This window comes from Perognathus longimembris, chromosome 1 (assembly GCF_023159225.1).
Source record: "Perognathus longimembris pacificus isolate PPM17 chromosome 1, ASM2315922v1, whole genome shotgun sequence".
In the NCBI taxonomy this organism is placed as follows: Eukaryota; Metazoa; Chordata; class Mammalia; order Rodentia; family Heteromyidae; genus Perognathus; species Perognathus longimembris.
Genome location: NC_063161.1, coordinates 146,383,688 through 146,400,102, shown reverse-complemented (window position 1 = coordinate 146,400,102; position 16,415 = coordinate 146,383,688). Strand labels below are relative to the sequence as shown.

Below are 16,415 nucleotides of genomic sequence, written 5' to 3'. Positions count from 1 at the left end.
TTATATTTATTTTCCTATGGAGGCCCATCGAGGATTTTTTTTTTGAATCTTTGTTTTATTGTTATACTACTGAAGGACCCTGAATCACTCTCTCCCTCTTTCTGGAACATAGGATTCCTGGGAGAAAAAGAGTAAGTTGAGTTTTTTCAAACTGTAAGTTTCAGTAACCTAAATCTTTCAAGATGAAGAGAATTACATGTTCAAGAGAGTGGGGTCTAAATCCCAAGACATTATAACACAATAGAAACAAGTGGTTAGTAACACTGGAACGTAGTCCTTGTGTAACTTATGATGATTTGATGGCCTTCTCTGGGTATTAGATTCTCCATCTGTGAGCTGAGAAGCTTGAACTAAATAGACAGTAAATCTGCATCGTTTATCCACATATGTATCTATCCACAAATACTGGTTGATCCCTGTGTTGTGACACATGCTAAGAAAGTGTCACTGAACATGGCAGAATGATTCCCAACATGCTCTGCTCTTTGATGTGCAGAGGTCCCTGGGTTGCTGGTGAGGGTTACAGGAACAGACACATCTACACAATTATACTTGGAATGTTTAGAAAAGCTGAGGGGAAAAGGGCAGATGGTAGACTGGCTCATTGGAAAGAAAAGGAAGCAGAGGGATGGGAAAAGAAGGCTTAAGAATCTGTATTTCAACAGGTAATTGTTCAGCTCAGAAAAGTCAAGGCCTCAGCTAATGGCTTGATGCCATTCACAGCATGATTGCTTTCATTGTTTGACCTTTCCTAAGGTCCCTGCTATCAGTACTGAAAGCTCTTCACCTTCACACAACCCTCTTCTCCCACATTTGAGGCTATCTCCAATTCATCCATTCATTTAACAAAGTTTACTCAGTATGTATCAATGTGGCTAGCACTGAACAAGATGATAGGAATTATGCAGAAAGGAAGATAAGAAGTTCTCGGCCCTCCAGGGGCTCAGAGACACATGGAAGTGACAGGCAAGGACCAGAGCAACCATAATAGTGTGGCAAATGCTATGCAGGGGAATACCACCAGTCATTGGCACTTGATCTAGAAAGTGATAGATTCAATTGTCCAATCTTTTTCTTAGAACAAAATTCTTAGAAGCCACTCTGAGTCAATGTACACCACTGATGTGGGAATCAAGGGCATTGATTACTCTGATTTATGAGTGTTTAAAATGACATATCTAAATAAATTCCTATGGAAGGTAGTACATACACTCTCTGTATATACCCATGCCACCTTAAAAAGATTAGGAACAACTTCCTTAATCTTTTCAAGAGGAAGAGAGCTCTTACACCTTTGAATTCTCAGAGAACTTTCCAGTCCTGTGATAAACATGAGTGTTCCACAAACACAGTTTCTCCCTTTGTGCTTCCCCAGGACTCTATTAATTGCTTAGTTATGGCAGTTACCATGATGTCATCTATCTGTTTACAAGTCTGCTTCCGCCACTAGGACTGGGAGCTTCTCAAGGGATGGAACTATTCCCTGTTCTTTTCAATCCCTATTTCCTAGTTCAAATGTGTACTGTGTAACGATTGCTCAGCAACTATGTAATGGGTGGGTGGGTATACACATGGATGTATGTATGTATGTATGTACAGATGAGTGGGGGTGATAGAAGGAAGAAAGACAGAAAAGAAGGAAGAAGAAAAATAATGAAAGAAGGAAGGACTGAGTTACATCTCCTAACAAACGTTCATATGCTACATCAGCCTTCAAGAAGGTCTAGGAAAGAAGTCCGGCCCCTAAGAAGTGCTTCAAAGAAACAACTTCCCACTTAATAAATGGGATAAAGACTTAAAGATAGACTTCTCTGAAGAGGAAATGAGAATGGCCAAGAGACACCTAAGGAAGTACTCAACATCACTGGCTATAAAAGAAATGCAAATCAAAACAACATTGAGATTCCACCTCACTCCAGCAAGAATGTCCATTATCTAGAAAACTAATAACAACAGATGCTGGTGGGGATGTGGCCAAAAGAGAACCCTACCACACTGCTTGTGGGAGTGTAAAATTGTTCAACCACTCTGGAAAGGAGTGTGGAGGTTCCTCAAAAGACTAAACATAGAGCTCCCCTATGACCCAGCAACCCTGCATTTGACATTTACCCAAAGGATTACAAGCAAGGCCACACTTAAGCTACCAGCACAACTATGTTCATCACAGCACAATTTGTCATTGCTAAAATACAGAACCAACCCAGATTCTCCTCAGTAGATGAATGGATCAAGACAATATGGTACATCACACAATGGCATTTTGTGCCTCTATCAGAAAGAATGGCATTGCCCCATTTATAAGGAAATGGAAAGACTTGCAAAAAATTATACTAAGTGAAGTGAGCCAGACTTAAAGAAACATGGACTCTATGGTTTCCCTCATAGGTAATACTTTGTACATGTCTAGGATAGTCCTAGCAGAAGATCACAATAGCTCAATAGCTAGTACATATGAACACATAAGATGATGCTAAGCAAAATGAGCTCCAAGTTATGGAAATAAGTGGTTTATCATTGTTGTTATTTTCAACATACCATGTGAAAATATGCCTTTTTCTTTTGTCTTTCTTCCCTGTGGTTTTACCCCTGATGTCACTGTAACTGACTTTGATACCCTGGGAATTGTATATATGTTTATCAGAATTAGGGAAGGAAAGGGGAACATCCAAATGGGAAGACAAAGGGTAAAAGGCAAACCAATGCAACAGCATTACTTGGAAGACAATATGCTATAAACCAACTGTACAACTGTGAGGGGGAATTGGAGAGGGGGGAAGGTGGGAGAAAAATGAGGGAGGAGGAAACAAGTTTGATAAGAAATGTACTCATCGCTGTACAGATGAAACTGTAACCCCTCTGTACATCTCTTTGACAATAAATTAATTAAAAAAGAAGTGCTTCAGCAAGGTTACTGTACAGTTCTACTGTGTTTTCTAATAAGCTTGTTAATGCTAATCCACTCAATTACCATCTCACACTGTAAAGGAAAAATAAAAGAATTTAATGGATATGTTTGGCACTCAAAAGACTTGATTTCTGAGGCTTTTCTGCAGGTTTGCTGCTTAATTTTACTCAACTAAACTTACTCTAACAAGCTAACTTGCCTGGACCTCAGTTTCTTTATCAGCAAGGTGAACAGATTTGATAAAAACAGACTCTGGTATCACTTCCACTGTAGAATTTGGAGAAAGGGGTAGACACATGCTCATATTTGTGTCTATCAAGTCACATCTAATCCGCCTGAGGATGGAGCTGCTCTGTAAAGAAGCCATTCTAGGAACTTAATAGAGGATCTATCAGGGTTTAATTGGCTCCAATGATAGCCACCTGGAAACTCAGCTTGTCCCTCCATAGCCAATCTTCTGCTCAGAAATCCAAAGTTCACACAACATGGTCCTCAATATACTTCCTATATTTGGCCCAGAATGTTAGCAGCATCCTCATCGACAACATGACTCTCTATTATATATAGGAGAGTATGCCCTAGGCTCTTTGGTTCCCAGAAGAGGAATCTAAACACACTTTGGGAAAGATACCATCTTTGAAATACGCACATTTCTTCCAGGAAACAACTTTATAAACCTAGGGAATGCTTTGATGGATCTCAATGGTTTCTCTGCTCAAAAGTCACCTGCAAATAAAACTATTGAGTAGCAAAGCTATTTCCGATGTCCTTGAAATCTGATCATCTCCATTCAGATCTTTCCTCAGTTTTCCCCTCTTCTTCCTCTTCTTTTTATCCATACTGGAAACTTTCTTTAAATGTTTGCAATGGTGACTATGGCACTATCACTCATTTTTGTTCATTTGTTCCCTCCTTCCTTCATATATTCTTTCATGTATTCATTATTTCATGGAATATTTACTAGACACATGTGGTGGTTCTTGCAAGCACTATAGTAGAACCTACGGACAGACAGATAAAACTAAAGTAGACTGGGTTTAAATCCCAGCACCACTACCCTTTAGCTGTGAGGCTCACAACTTTCAATTCCAGAGGACACAAAGTGTAGTCCTTTGCACAGCACCAGCACACAGTAAGTGCTTATTATAATCTGGCTGCTTTTATTACTGCCACTACAGCTGATCATGTATATTCTCCCCCAAAGACATATAAACAATGAATCCCAGATTCTGAGGTCACCACAAGGTCTCAAAACAGCAAGGGGAGCAGACAGAAAGGCCCCAATCAGGAAAGAGGGAAGTGAATGAAAACCCAAGCAACAGATAGAACTGCCAGGATGGTAGAGGTCCAGTGAGGTACTGATAAGGAGGAGAGGGAGAGATCCAAGCAGAGAACACCATTTGGGATAGTGTGCTGCAGTGGGGACACAAAACAAATTCTAAATAGGCCAGTCTTGGAAGGGGAAGACCAAGGCCAAACTGTGGCTTGAATTAAGAAGGCCACTATGTGAGCTCAGGGAGCCTTTGAGTACACTGCTGTATTCCTCCCTTTCTTTGAAAGGCCACATTTCTTTTGCCTTCTGAGTCCTTTTTTTTTTTTTGCTTAAGGGGAAATGGAATTAACTACTGTGTAATGTTTTCTGGCTGTGACGCACACTATAGGTCATGTGATTTGGTTACATACTGTGACATGTCCTAAGATCCTGAGCTCTTTCTCCTAGAACCACTAGATATTCAGAGAGTTTTCGCACCCATTCATTAAACAAAAGCACAGATAGCTTCTTTTTCTGCCACACAACTCTGCTAGGACTTGGAGAAGCTAAGATAGACAAGCTCCCAAATATGCATACAATTATATCTATTCAAGGATTTCCAATATTTTGACAGAAGTGTACAGAATGTATGGTAGATACTGATTGATAAGAGAAGTGGGGAACAAAGTAGATGTTGGTGGAAATAGGAAAAGGCTTTCCAGAATAAAGGAACCTTGAGCAGACTACTGGAGAAACATAAGCATTCTGAGAAATGGTGTCTAGGGATGGATATAGGAAGTAAGAAGCACAAAAAGTGTTATACAAAAAAAAAGTTTGATGTGTTTGAGTGAACTTCACACAACACAGATGTCATTGAAAAGTCTTGGCTAGGAATAATAGAGACAAAGTTGTAATTCAGAATGGTGTGACTATTGAATACTGGCTAATAGGTAGAAGTAGTTACCGGAGTTGAGATTGAGAGGAGCAGGCATTACAGTGCTAGGAAAGTAATCACAGCTAAAGAAGCTGGCTATCAGAATGTTAAGAAAAGCATGGCAGACAAAGATGGATGCCTGGGTACATAAAGTGGATGATATGTCCACAGTTGTTAACACTAACCAAGGCAAGAATGCACGGAATTTGGGAGGAAGATGATGCTAGTTTAGACATGGTGAGTTTGTGGTACTTATTGACATTTCCAGTGGACAACTGAATCTATGAATCTGGAGTCAAGTAGAGCTTAAATGATGTTTACCAAAGGAATTATGAGCATTCATTTATGGGAAAGGTTGTATAGATCGGGGAAAGGGATCTATGCCCTAGCCTCAGACTTAGACCACTGAAGGCATTACCCAGCCTGGTCACTGACTTGAATATGCCCCTCTCCTCACCCACCTATGTAATTAGATGGCTTAGGTGAGTCTTTCTAATTTTCCTATACCTTGCTTTGTTACTTTTCATGAATTTTTCCCTCACAAACTAATTGCACTATCTTTATATTTTATACCCTCTACCTGTAAGCTTTGCATTTCTTAGAGGAAGGCTATCTTATTGCTGATTGTCACTTCTTATACCCTTGTCTATTTTCCTCACCAGTTTTTTTTTTAAGAGGAAGTATCTCCAATCTCAAAAAAGGGAGATAGCACTCTCTGTACAAATACATTTGGACACATTCTACCCGATCACTTTTCATGTTTACAGAGAAATAGGAATTAGGGTAAGATTGCAAATGGGAAGGCTGAGAAATGGCTTCTCAATGATGATCTCGCAGGTTAGTCCATCAGATTCTTGAAGGCAAAAGCCTGGCACACTTAGCTATCTCAGCCTGGGAACTCTCTGCTCCCAGACGGTCTGACTCTTGTGCTTTTCACTTGTTTGTTTGGTTTTGCTTTTCTTATACCTTCCTAGCTTCTCTAAAGATGAGTGAGGCTGACCCCTCTGACTCTTCCAACTTTTATGGACCCTCGATTTGTGGCTATTTGTCTTAGAGAATATACACAATTAGTTGTTCAAAGAAAAAAATCAAAAGTGAAAACAGTGGATGTGAGGAGAAGGAAGAGAGGGAGAAGATGTGTGTGTGTTGGGGGGTAACCGAAACACCTGTCAGGGATGACAGTATTGCAGTCTCTTGAGGGAAACAGGATGAACTGACACCACACCTTAGTGTTTTAATATCTTAGTTCACAAAATGATCTGATTAGAATGATAAACAAGACCCAAAGACCAATGGCCTACTCTTATGCTAGAACTTGTCTGGAATGTCTTTTGTATGGTACAAAAATATGAAGTCAGAAGACTCTAATCTGCTTAAGTGATTTTTAGGAAAGTCAATGAGTTTTTAGTTATGTATGTACTGTTTTAGTATTAAAAGTATGATCAGTTACATTATATGTTACGTAGCAATATATGTTATCTGGAAGTTCTCCATTCAATTTTTGGGAAAGCAATTTAGAATGAGACTATCAAAGACATTTTTATGGCAGGTATAATTATCTCTGTAATTATGAGTCAGGTGGCTTCCAGCTATTAGCAAGTACTAACGTTCCCCAAATGATGACTTTGGACAGTCTCTGAAATGCTACTATTGGTCTTTTGCTTTGTAACAGTAAGCTTTCTGGGTAGTAGTAACGTGTGTATGCCTAAGATGCCTGATGTTCTAAGTGTTGGCAGTCAACAGCAACTTAACGAGAAGCAGCCCCGGCTCTTTTTGTTTATTATTTATTTATTTAGAATGAGGTGCTGCTGAGGGGAGAAGGGAGAGAGTATGTGGATACTTTGTCCCTGATGGAGACAGGCCCAGGCACCACCTAGTGGAGGGAAAGGGCCAAAAAAAGAAGAAAACTGGAAAGCTGGCCAGTTTCACAAGTTTGCTTTAGGACAAGCCTGACTTAGATGATACAATCTGAAAAGGTCTTTGCTAGAAATATATCTAGAACCAAGGTAGACACATCCACAATACTAGTTTGGTTGAGATGAAAACATTTTTTTTTTGTGCGAAGAGGGACAGGGACTTGCCCAACGTCACACAGTATGCTAATGATGGCCCTTTTCCAGAAGTAACATCTGACAGTTCAGACACTGTCCTCCTTTTTCTAGATAGTTTCAGGTCTGTGTTATACCTCTTTTCCAATGCCACCTCTTAAGGTAGCCTCCTTGGAGCCCTCTATTCAAATCCCTCACATTGGATTTTGGCTTATTTTCTTTTTATTGGGGGGGGGGCTGTCCTAGGGTTTGAACCCAACCTGGGCATTGTCTCTGAGCTTCTTTTTGCTCAAGGCTAGCGCTCTACCACTTGAGCCACAGTGCCACTTCCATTTTGGGGTTTTGTTTCTGAGTAATTTATTGGAGATAAGAATCTCATGACCCTTCCTGCCCAGGCTGGCTTCAAACTGCAATCCACCAATCTCAGCCTCCTTAATAGGTAGGATTACAGGTGTGAGCCACTGGTGCCTAGCTAGGATCATATATTTCTTAAAAAGCATTCACCTGGGATTGTGTGATATTGTGACCTAACATGATTGCCTATAGGATGTCTCCATCTCTACTCAACTAGATCCAGAATATAAACTTCCTAAAGGCAGAACAGAGAGCTATCCAGCACATAGTATAAACTCATGAAAATACTTATTGCATGCTTGGGCAGAGAAGAGGTAATTTTTTCTTTGTCCCTTGATTATGAGATCTTTCCACGCTGACTGTGCATACATTGCTTTTTAAAACCCATGAAAACAATAACCTTCCTTTTAGTGTTTTGTTTGTTGAGAGGAAGGTAAGAAATTTTTTCTGGGCAGTAATGAAGAGAAAGGAAATTCCTGGCTTTCCAAAGGAAGATGTGTGTCTAACTCTTAAAGTTACTGAGAGAATTTGAAATAATATGTGACAAGGGTCGGGTGCTTACAGTACTAATACAAGTTGATGTTTCCTGGGTCATTCATCATCTATTGAATTACTAAGCATTTTCCACATAGAGGCACAGTTGATATTCAAAACAGCACCTTGAAGTAGGAGCTAGAACAAAGGATGGGAAAAGTGGAGTTTGGAAATATTAAGTAACTTGTTCAAGGTTATGCAGGAAAGTGTGAGAAGCAGAAAAATCAAACCCAGGCAGGGCTCCAGTGGCTCACACCTTTAATCCTAGCTACTCAGGAGGTTGAGATCTGAGGATCACAGTTCAAAGCCAGCCCATGCAGGAAAGTCTGTGAGATTCTTATTTCCAATTAACCACCAAAAAGCTGGAAACAGAGCTGTGGCACATTTGGTAGAACACTAGCCTTGAGAAAAAAAGTTTAGAGACAGTGCACAACCCCTCAGCTCAAGCCCTAGGACTGGCACCAAAACCAATACAGAACAAAACCGAAAAAGAAAAGAGAAAGCCATGCAGTCTGATTTCTTAGTCCCATGACCAACTGCTGCAAACTATTTCTCCAGTAAGCACATGGTTATTCTCACAGCCATCTAGAAGGTGCTGGAGGTTTCCTAAAGGTTTCCTGAGCTTTTGGAGATTAAAAAAAAAGCCAGAAAAATAAAAACTGGAGTTATGTGTGAACACACATGCGTATCATTCCTATATAAATACTGGATTTTCACAATGACCAGTGGATCTTTGGGGATTCTTACATGTAGAGCCAAAGATCCTAAATGCAACCTAGATCCAGTCACAAAGTACAGGGCAGTCACATATGGCAAAGAATTTTGTCACTTCAGAGCTTCCTGTCCAGAAAGTCTCCACTGGGCCTCCAACCTGTGCCTCCTACGTTTACATTCCCTGCTTTCCTTTCCTTCCCTCAAGCATGTCCTAGGTGTCATTTGAACTTGGGTTCGCAGGTGCACAGAGAGGCCTTCCTGGTGTCTGGAGCCTGGATTATATCATGGCTTCCAGAGACCTTGGAGGAGTCTCAGAACCTTACTAAGGTCCAGCCCCATGATCCGCAAATGCATCAGTTCTCACAATACGCAAGGATCAGAGACATCATTCCCTCCCTGTGCTTTTGGGACTTTTCATTGTTTTAACTTTTTTTTTTTATTATGGAAATCATCAGGCACACCCAGAAGCCCAGATAAAAATATACTAAAGCCTTATGTTTCTATAACCTCTTTCAACAATTACTACCTGGTTGGCAATCATCCTTTTACTCTCCCATTCCTTCACTCCCACCTCCAACTCTCAATTATTTTCTGCAACTTCTTTTTTTTTTTTGGCCAGTCCTGGGCCTTGGACTCAGAGCCTGAGCACTGTCCCTGGCTTCTTCCCGCTCAAGGCTAGCACTCTGCCACTTGAGCCACAGCGCCGCTTCTGGCCGTTTTCTGTATATGTGGTGCTGGGGAATCGAACCTAGGGCCTCGTGTATATGAGGCAGGCACTCTTGCCACTAGGCTATATCCCCAGCCCTTCTGCAACTTCTTAAACAAACAAGCTAGACAAGACGATGTATCCAGTATGCATTTTTAACAGATTAGGATATGTCTAAAAGACCTGATAACAATACCATAGTCCCACCTATCAAAGTTCACAATTCCTCAGTTCTAGTCCCTGTCCATTCAAACTCTTTGTAATGAAGAGACCCATTCTCACTATAGGAATCAGATGGAATGATACAATTTAAGTAGTGGGCTGGAAGGTTGAGATCGGGGAAACAAATGTCCTGTGTGCTAGCCTCTACCCACCATGGAAGCGCCTTCTCCATCCACACCCCTTTTTTGCATCCTGAGGAGAGTGGGGCCCGGATAGGAGCCTTAAGTGGGCTCTGGTTATACAGCAGCAAACGGCAGAGTTAGTCAGACTCGTGAAGTTCAGACATCAAAGAACTCCAGTGAAGTTTCGGGCATGAGAAAGTTTGTTACCTGGATCACTATGTATCCTTCTCAGTGAGAGTGATAGTAAAGGTACTGTTCTAGGAATGACCTGGACTGTGCAAATCCCTCCCAAGTCTCACCTTCTGGCTCTTCTTAACCTTGCCAACACATGTACTGAATTCTGTTCTCAGTCTTGAGCTTCCTGCCCCTGTCATCCTCTCACCTGGTCCCCATGACAACCCGTGCCAGAGATCAAAGGACATCAAGCCAGTATCAGAATGGTGACCACTCCAAGTCTCAGTATCAGGGCTTCAAATAAGTCAATGGGCCAAAACTTGCAAGTCATTGCCATGTCCAAAGGAGGACAACAAGGGAGAGAGAGATGTTAACATATGAACATCTTAAAATCCATACATTATTTGTCCTGGTCCTGGGCTTGAACTCAGAGCCTAGGTATTATGCCTGAGCTTGTTCTTTCTTTCTTCTTTCTTTCTTTCTTTCTTTCTTTCTTTCTTTCTTTCTTTCTTTCTTTCTTTCTTCTTCCTTCTTTCTTTCTTTCTTTCTTTCTTTCTTTCTTTCTTTCTTTCTTTCTTTCTTTCTTTCTTTCTTTCTCTCTCTCTCTCTCCCTTCCTTCTTTCCTTCCTTCCTTCCTTCCTTCCTTCCTTCCTTCCTTCCTTCCTTCCCCTCCCTCCCCCCCTTTCTTTCTTTTTGGTTGTTGTTTGTTTTTCTTCTCAAAGGTACTGTTCTACCACTGCAGACACAGTTCCACTTCTAGTGTGTGTGTGTGTGTGTGTGTGTGTGTGTGTGTGTGTGTGTGTGCTAGAGATAGGAGTCTCACGGACTTTCTTGCTCAAGTTAGCTTTGAACTGGGATCCTCAGATTTCAGCCTCCTGAGTAGCTAGGATTTATAGGCAGGCGTGAGCCGCTGGTACCTGGCTCAGCTTGTGGTCTTTTTGAGGGTATGACTGAGAAGTAAGAAGAAGGCTATGGGACTGAGGAGGGGGAAAAGAAGGACTCCAGAGACACACTAGCAAACTTAACCCATTCCAACATTTAGAACAAAAGAAAGAAGGCTGAGGTGCTGGCTAGCGTTCAGCTAAATCCCTTTCTCCTCCTCAGCTGGAATTTGGGAGCAGAGACCTGGGCGGGAGGAGGAAAGCACTTGTGGGGTCCACGCTTCACTTTTCTAACAGGTCAGGAGAAACTTTAACAAGATTAACTGCCGCTCTGAGCCTCTGCTCCATGGAGCAAATTGAGTCTATTGTTTTCTTTCTCTTTCTTGCAGAATGGAGGGATATGGGGGCACAGTTGGGGATGACAGGCAGGGGTCTGGCTCCTGCCTGGTGTAGTACAAAAGCAAGGGGATGTGTCAGACCCCCTCACCCCACATGAAAGGGGGCCCACATGGCTTCGCAGGAAAATGCTGAGAGCAGTGGCTGGGTGGCCCATCTGTGTGGGGTAAGAGGTACTGGTGCTTTTCAAACTTGTTATCTCAGCCATCTAGGGGGCAAGGCCTGGAAGTTGGGATGCCAGGGTTAGATCCTAGTTCCTGCCATGGAAGAGCTGTGCATCTGGCACAGCTGTCTGTGCCTGTCTGTGTCTCTCCCTGTTTGACTCCAAAGGACCCTCATCAGTTAACCTTAGGATTGACCGGTTGCTTGACTAATAGCGTCCTTGTTGTAGGTGGACTCTCTGGACAATCCTTCACACAAGCACTATCCAACTTAACTTTGACTATATAAGCCAGTCTGCACATGTATATTCTCCTTCTTGTCCAGAGAAATAAAAGACATGCTTTCTGAGCTCTGAAACCCACTCTGCTCTTTCTCCCTCCTCCGAGCTCCAATCTGGAGTCAGTTTCAAACCAGGGTGGCAATCGCATCCAAGACTGGCCAATCTGACAGCATACCTGCCTCACCAGGGGCAGCAAAGGCCTGTCTCTGCCAGATGACAGACCTGGTGAACAGCACCGTAAAATTAGACCTTTACGAAACCCAATTGAATCCTGCAGCCGAATGGAATGATGTAAGGCAGCCTGGCCTGACAGCCAGGCAGCAGCTGGGCCTGAAATAGCAGTGTGGTCCCTGCTGAGCTGTGACGGGCTCTGGAGATAGGTGACCCGGGTTTCCTGTGAAATTGGTGACACCCAGCCAGAGCAAGCCAGCAGAGAGAGGTCAGACAGCCAACTGGGCACCTGAGGTCACAGTAGAGGATGGGCCTTGGCACCTACCCCAGTCCTTGCCTCTCCCAGCTGAATTGACACAGTGGAGAAAGCTTGGGGGAGGCGAGGGGGGGGGGAGAAAAGTACGTCTGCAAGGAACCTCTGTTTGTTTGCTTTTGAATTCAAGGAGAAAGAAACAGGTTCTTTTTTTTCCCCCTCCAGCAGCCTGTACCGCGTGGATACTGCAGAATAAGTCTTTGCTGGCTCACAGCCAGGTGTTTACACACCGCCAAATCTGGCTGGGATTCAACTAGGGGAGGGGAAAAAAAATCCACCAGAATCCTCAAGAGAAAAGCTCCTGGCTTTCTGGTGCTACAGGACAGCCATGCCTCCCTTCTCCCCACAACTCTACCCCCCCCATCCCACTCCACCCCCCACACACCCCCGGCTCTGTTTTGGAGAGGAATGTTATTTTTACACATAAAATGGACCAGGCATTTTATACAAGCAATAATAAGCAAACGTTCCCAGCTTCCCATCCAATTAAAGAATTTTACTGCAACAACCTTTGTGTGAGAAGGAGTTCATATAAAGAGAATGATGTACAGAGAGAACCCCCCCCAACACACACACCCCTCAGCCCCAGCCCCTGTCTGAGTTAGATACTTATAGTCTCCCGTGCATTCTCAGGTGACGGAGATTCGTGTGGATCTCCACTACTCTTTCCCGAGTACCTGCTTAGCCCTGAGCTCCTCTGTTCTGAGAGGAGCCCTTTTGAATCACTGCTCCTCCAACAGGTAAACATTAGGTAAGACTGGAGTTTACTCACACAAACAAAAACAAAAACCCACTTCCAACCAGCAGACTCTATGCTTCCCCCTCCCCTCCGTGTTTGGAAAGGGAATCATCTGCCTTGAATTATCACCACCATCGTTATTATTTTGAATAGCACCTTCTGTGCTTCAGTCTACCCCTCTTCGGGATGACTAGGACTCAATGTGAATGAACTCTGTTTCCCTCTCCTTTCCTCAGGAAAAAAAAATAAGGAAAAATAACAAGCGATGACGTCAGTTTTGTGTGTGTGTGTGTGTATGTGTGTGTGCATGCGCGCGCGCGTGTGCACACAAGAGAGATGGAGAGGGAAAATGTTCTCTCTCTCTCTCTCTGCTCCTTTGCTAGAGGGACGAGGCGGCTTTGCCGGGCATGGACAGGGTTCAGAAGCAAGAGTGGGTTCCCCCTGAAGTGGCACTTGATGTCAGCAAGAGAGCACAGTGTTTGTTAGACCAAGGCCAAGCCCAGGAAAGCCAGGACGCGGCAGACAGTCGGAAGAGAAGAGCTCTCGCAGCGTTCCCTTCTAAGAAAGCGTGCCCGGGACGGGATCGCCAAACGCCTCCGCGCGCCGCTTCCTGGCTGCAGGGACGGGGGAAGCCTGACTCTCACTCACTCCCAGGCGTCCCGGGACGGGGCAAGATTGTTTGTGCAGGAGGGGAATCTCCGGACCAGAAGAAGCAAAACTTTCCTTCTCTCTTCTCGCGCCTCCACGCAGCACACCACCCCCCCCCCCCCCTTTCCCAGTTTTATTAAAAGCATTTGCACAGATTTATTTAGAAGAGGTGGCAGGGAAGAGGGACACGGGCAGAGACAGAGAGGCAGAGACAGAGAGACACAGAGAGCAACCGAGACAGAAAGAGAGAAGGAGGATGAGGAGGGCGAGGAAGGAAGAACTCAAATACATTATGGTCTCATTAATAAATACACAAGTCCCAAGTGAGAAAAGCACCCCACCATTTCCTAGTGGAGTCTGGGGGAAGGCTTGTGAGGTGTGCGCCTGGGAGATCTCCCCCCCTCCCCCAATCCTAAAGGACACGCATCGGAGCTTTAAAGCCGAGGGCATGGGAGTATCAGCACGCGCGCGCTGGTGTGTGCGCTTGTGTGTGCCTATGTGTGCGCGCGTGTATGCATGTGTGCGTGTGTGTGTTGTGTTGTGTGTGTGCGGGGGGGGGGGGTCCCAGAGGCAGACTTCAAGCCGAAAACAACTTTTAGGCACTTTGGGGACTTCTATCTCTAACCACCCCAACCACCTTGTCCCCGCTGGCTTGCCGAGTAACGGGAGGTGACTCGCATCAAGAAAGTGCAGGCAAATGCACGCTCCCCGGCTCTACCTTTCGGCCGCAGCCCAACGGGGTCGCCCCCCCCCCACCCTCGCTGCTCCCCGAGCTCCCTCTCAAAGCGCGACCGAGTAGATCTGGCCGTCCCGAGGGCGACGCTCCCGCGCCCAGTCTTCTGCGGGGAGTGGGGATGGAACGGGACGCGGGGGAGTTGGGGGGGGGGGGGAGACACTGGTTTTCCCGGGCCGAGCGCTACGTCCCGCGCAGCTCCGCGCGCGCGCGCCCATTCGGCAGATGGGGTACACTGAGTCCCGGAGCGCCAAACTCCACCCGGAGCGACTCCCTCCGGCGGGGCGGACAGAGTCACCGCCTCCCCATCCCGAGCCCCCCGCGCACCGCGCTCGGGGAAGTGGAGGGTGGGGTGGGGAGGTGGGGAGGATGAACGGACCCGGCGGGTCCGTGGTCGCCTACCTGCGATCACGGCCGGGGAGCGCTGTCCGCCCTCGGCTCGCAGCCACACTTGCAGCGTGAAGGCGTCCCGGGGCAGTTCCAGCTCGGCCCGGAGGCGCAGCTGCTCGCCTCGCCCGCTGAAATAGAGAGCCCGGCTCGGCGGGCTCGGTTCCTCGGCGGCGGCGGCGGCGGCGGCGGCGGCGCCCCTCGCTTCGCGCTGCTGCCGCCGCCGCCGGGGGACGCGCGCGGCTTCCCAGGCACCGCCCGGCGACGACGACAACGACGACGACGACGGCGGCGGCGGCGGCGGCGGAGGCGGCGGCGAGGCGCGGCGACCGCGGGCCGCCCGGGTGGCGCAGGTGGCCGGGCTGGCGGCGGCGGCGGCGGCGCGCGGGGGGCGAGCGGCCCGCGGGTCTCTCCGGGCCCGGCGGGGGCGCTCAGCCAGCCCGCAGCCCAGCGCGGCGCTCAGCAGCCCCAGGCGCAGCACCCAACTCCAGAGCCGCATGTCCGACGGTCCCCCCCGCCCCCCCTGCGCCCCGACACCGCCGCCCACAGCTGCCAGCTTTGGGAGCCCGGGCGCTTGGACTTTCTCCCCGCTTCTTCACCCCCTTCTTGGGCGATCACCCCCCCTTCTCCTTTTCCACTGGCTTCCCCCCCCTTCTTCTTCTTCTTTTTCTTCTTCTTCTTCTTTTTCTTCTTCTCTCCCTTCCCCTTCTCTTTCTCGCTTTCCTCCTCAAGGTGTGTGCTCCACTCCCCCCACCTTTGACAAAAAAAAAAATACCGTCCAACTCCTCCGGCTTGACAATTTATCTTCTCCCCGCTCCTTTATCTGCCTTATCTCTCCCCCCCCCCCCTCTTGCACACACCTCTCTAACAAACAGCTGGTTGCCTTCCTCCTTGGGGTTATTTCATTTTTTAAAATTTTTTTATAGGATTTCTTGCTCCTAAAAAAAAAAAAAAAAGCTCCTCTAAGACACCGATCCGCTCAGCTCCCTCCACCCCCCCTCCCACAAAGATGCTCTAATTTATTTATTTTTTTTGAGTCCCTTTATAACACAAGCCACAGCCCTCTTCTCTTTCCCCCCCCCTCCCTCCCCAAGCCCGGTTTCCCCTTCCCCTCCCCTCCCCTCCCTCCTTCTTCACAAAATGAAAGGAAAGAGAGGGGGGGGGGGAATCCCTCAGAAGAAGGGTAAACAAGCGTATGCTAATCTGCTCCCCAGCGCTCCACCTTCGCAATTGAATGAGTCCCTGTTAAAACGGCGGGGATCGTGACTAATCAATCAGTTGGAGGCAGAGCTACCCAGCCTTCCTCCACTTTCCCGTTTGCCTCCTCTCCTTCGCTCCCGCTTCTCCACCCCCTCTATTTTTTTTCCTTTTTTTTTTTGAGAAGACAATCTTAAAGTAACAATTTAATGAAATTCTGTACACACCCCCTTACGGTCCTCCCAGCTCGGCTCATTCCTGCTCAAACACACACACACGCACACACACACACACACACATTCCCGTTTTTTTGTTTTGTTTTGTACGCTTGTATTTCTTCACGCACCCCCTCCCACTTCTCCTTTCCCTTATTTATTATTTATTTCTTTACTTATTTGTGTTCACTCCTGGTGGGAATTAAAAAAAAATTAACCTAGCTCTTGGGTCAAGATCCTCTTTACACTTTGCTAGTGAACCTACATCCTTTCCCATAGTGCAGAACGAGAATCTTGAAACTTGATTCTCAATTTTTTTCAGTCTCTC

The 16,415-nt window shown here is 45.9% G+C and overlaps 1 protein-coding gene across 1 annotated transcript in view; it reads right to left on the bottom strand.

Annotated features, from left to right (window-relative positions):
• The window catches only part of Pappa (pappalysin 1), a 226,571-nt gene extending 211,319 nt beyond the window's left edge, over nt 1-15,252 (bottom strand). The window contains exon 1 of the mRNA XM_048340520.1: nt 14,691-15,252. Coding sequence (XP_048196477.1) covers nt 14,691-15,174 — 484 coding nt within the window. The 5' untranslated portion in view covers nt 15,175-15,252. The remainder of the gene's footprint in view (nt 1-14,690) is intronic.
• Between the last annotated feature and the right edge of the window lie 1,163 nt (nt 15,253-16,415).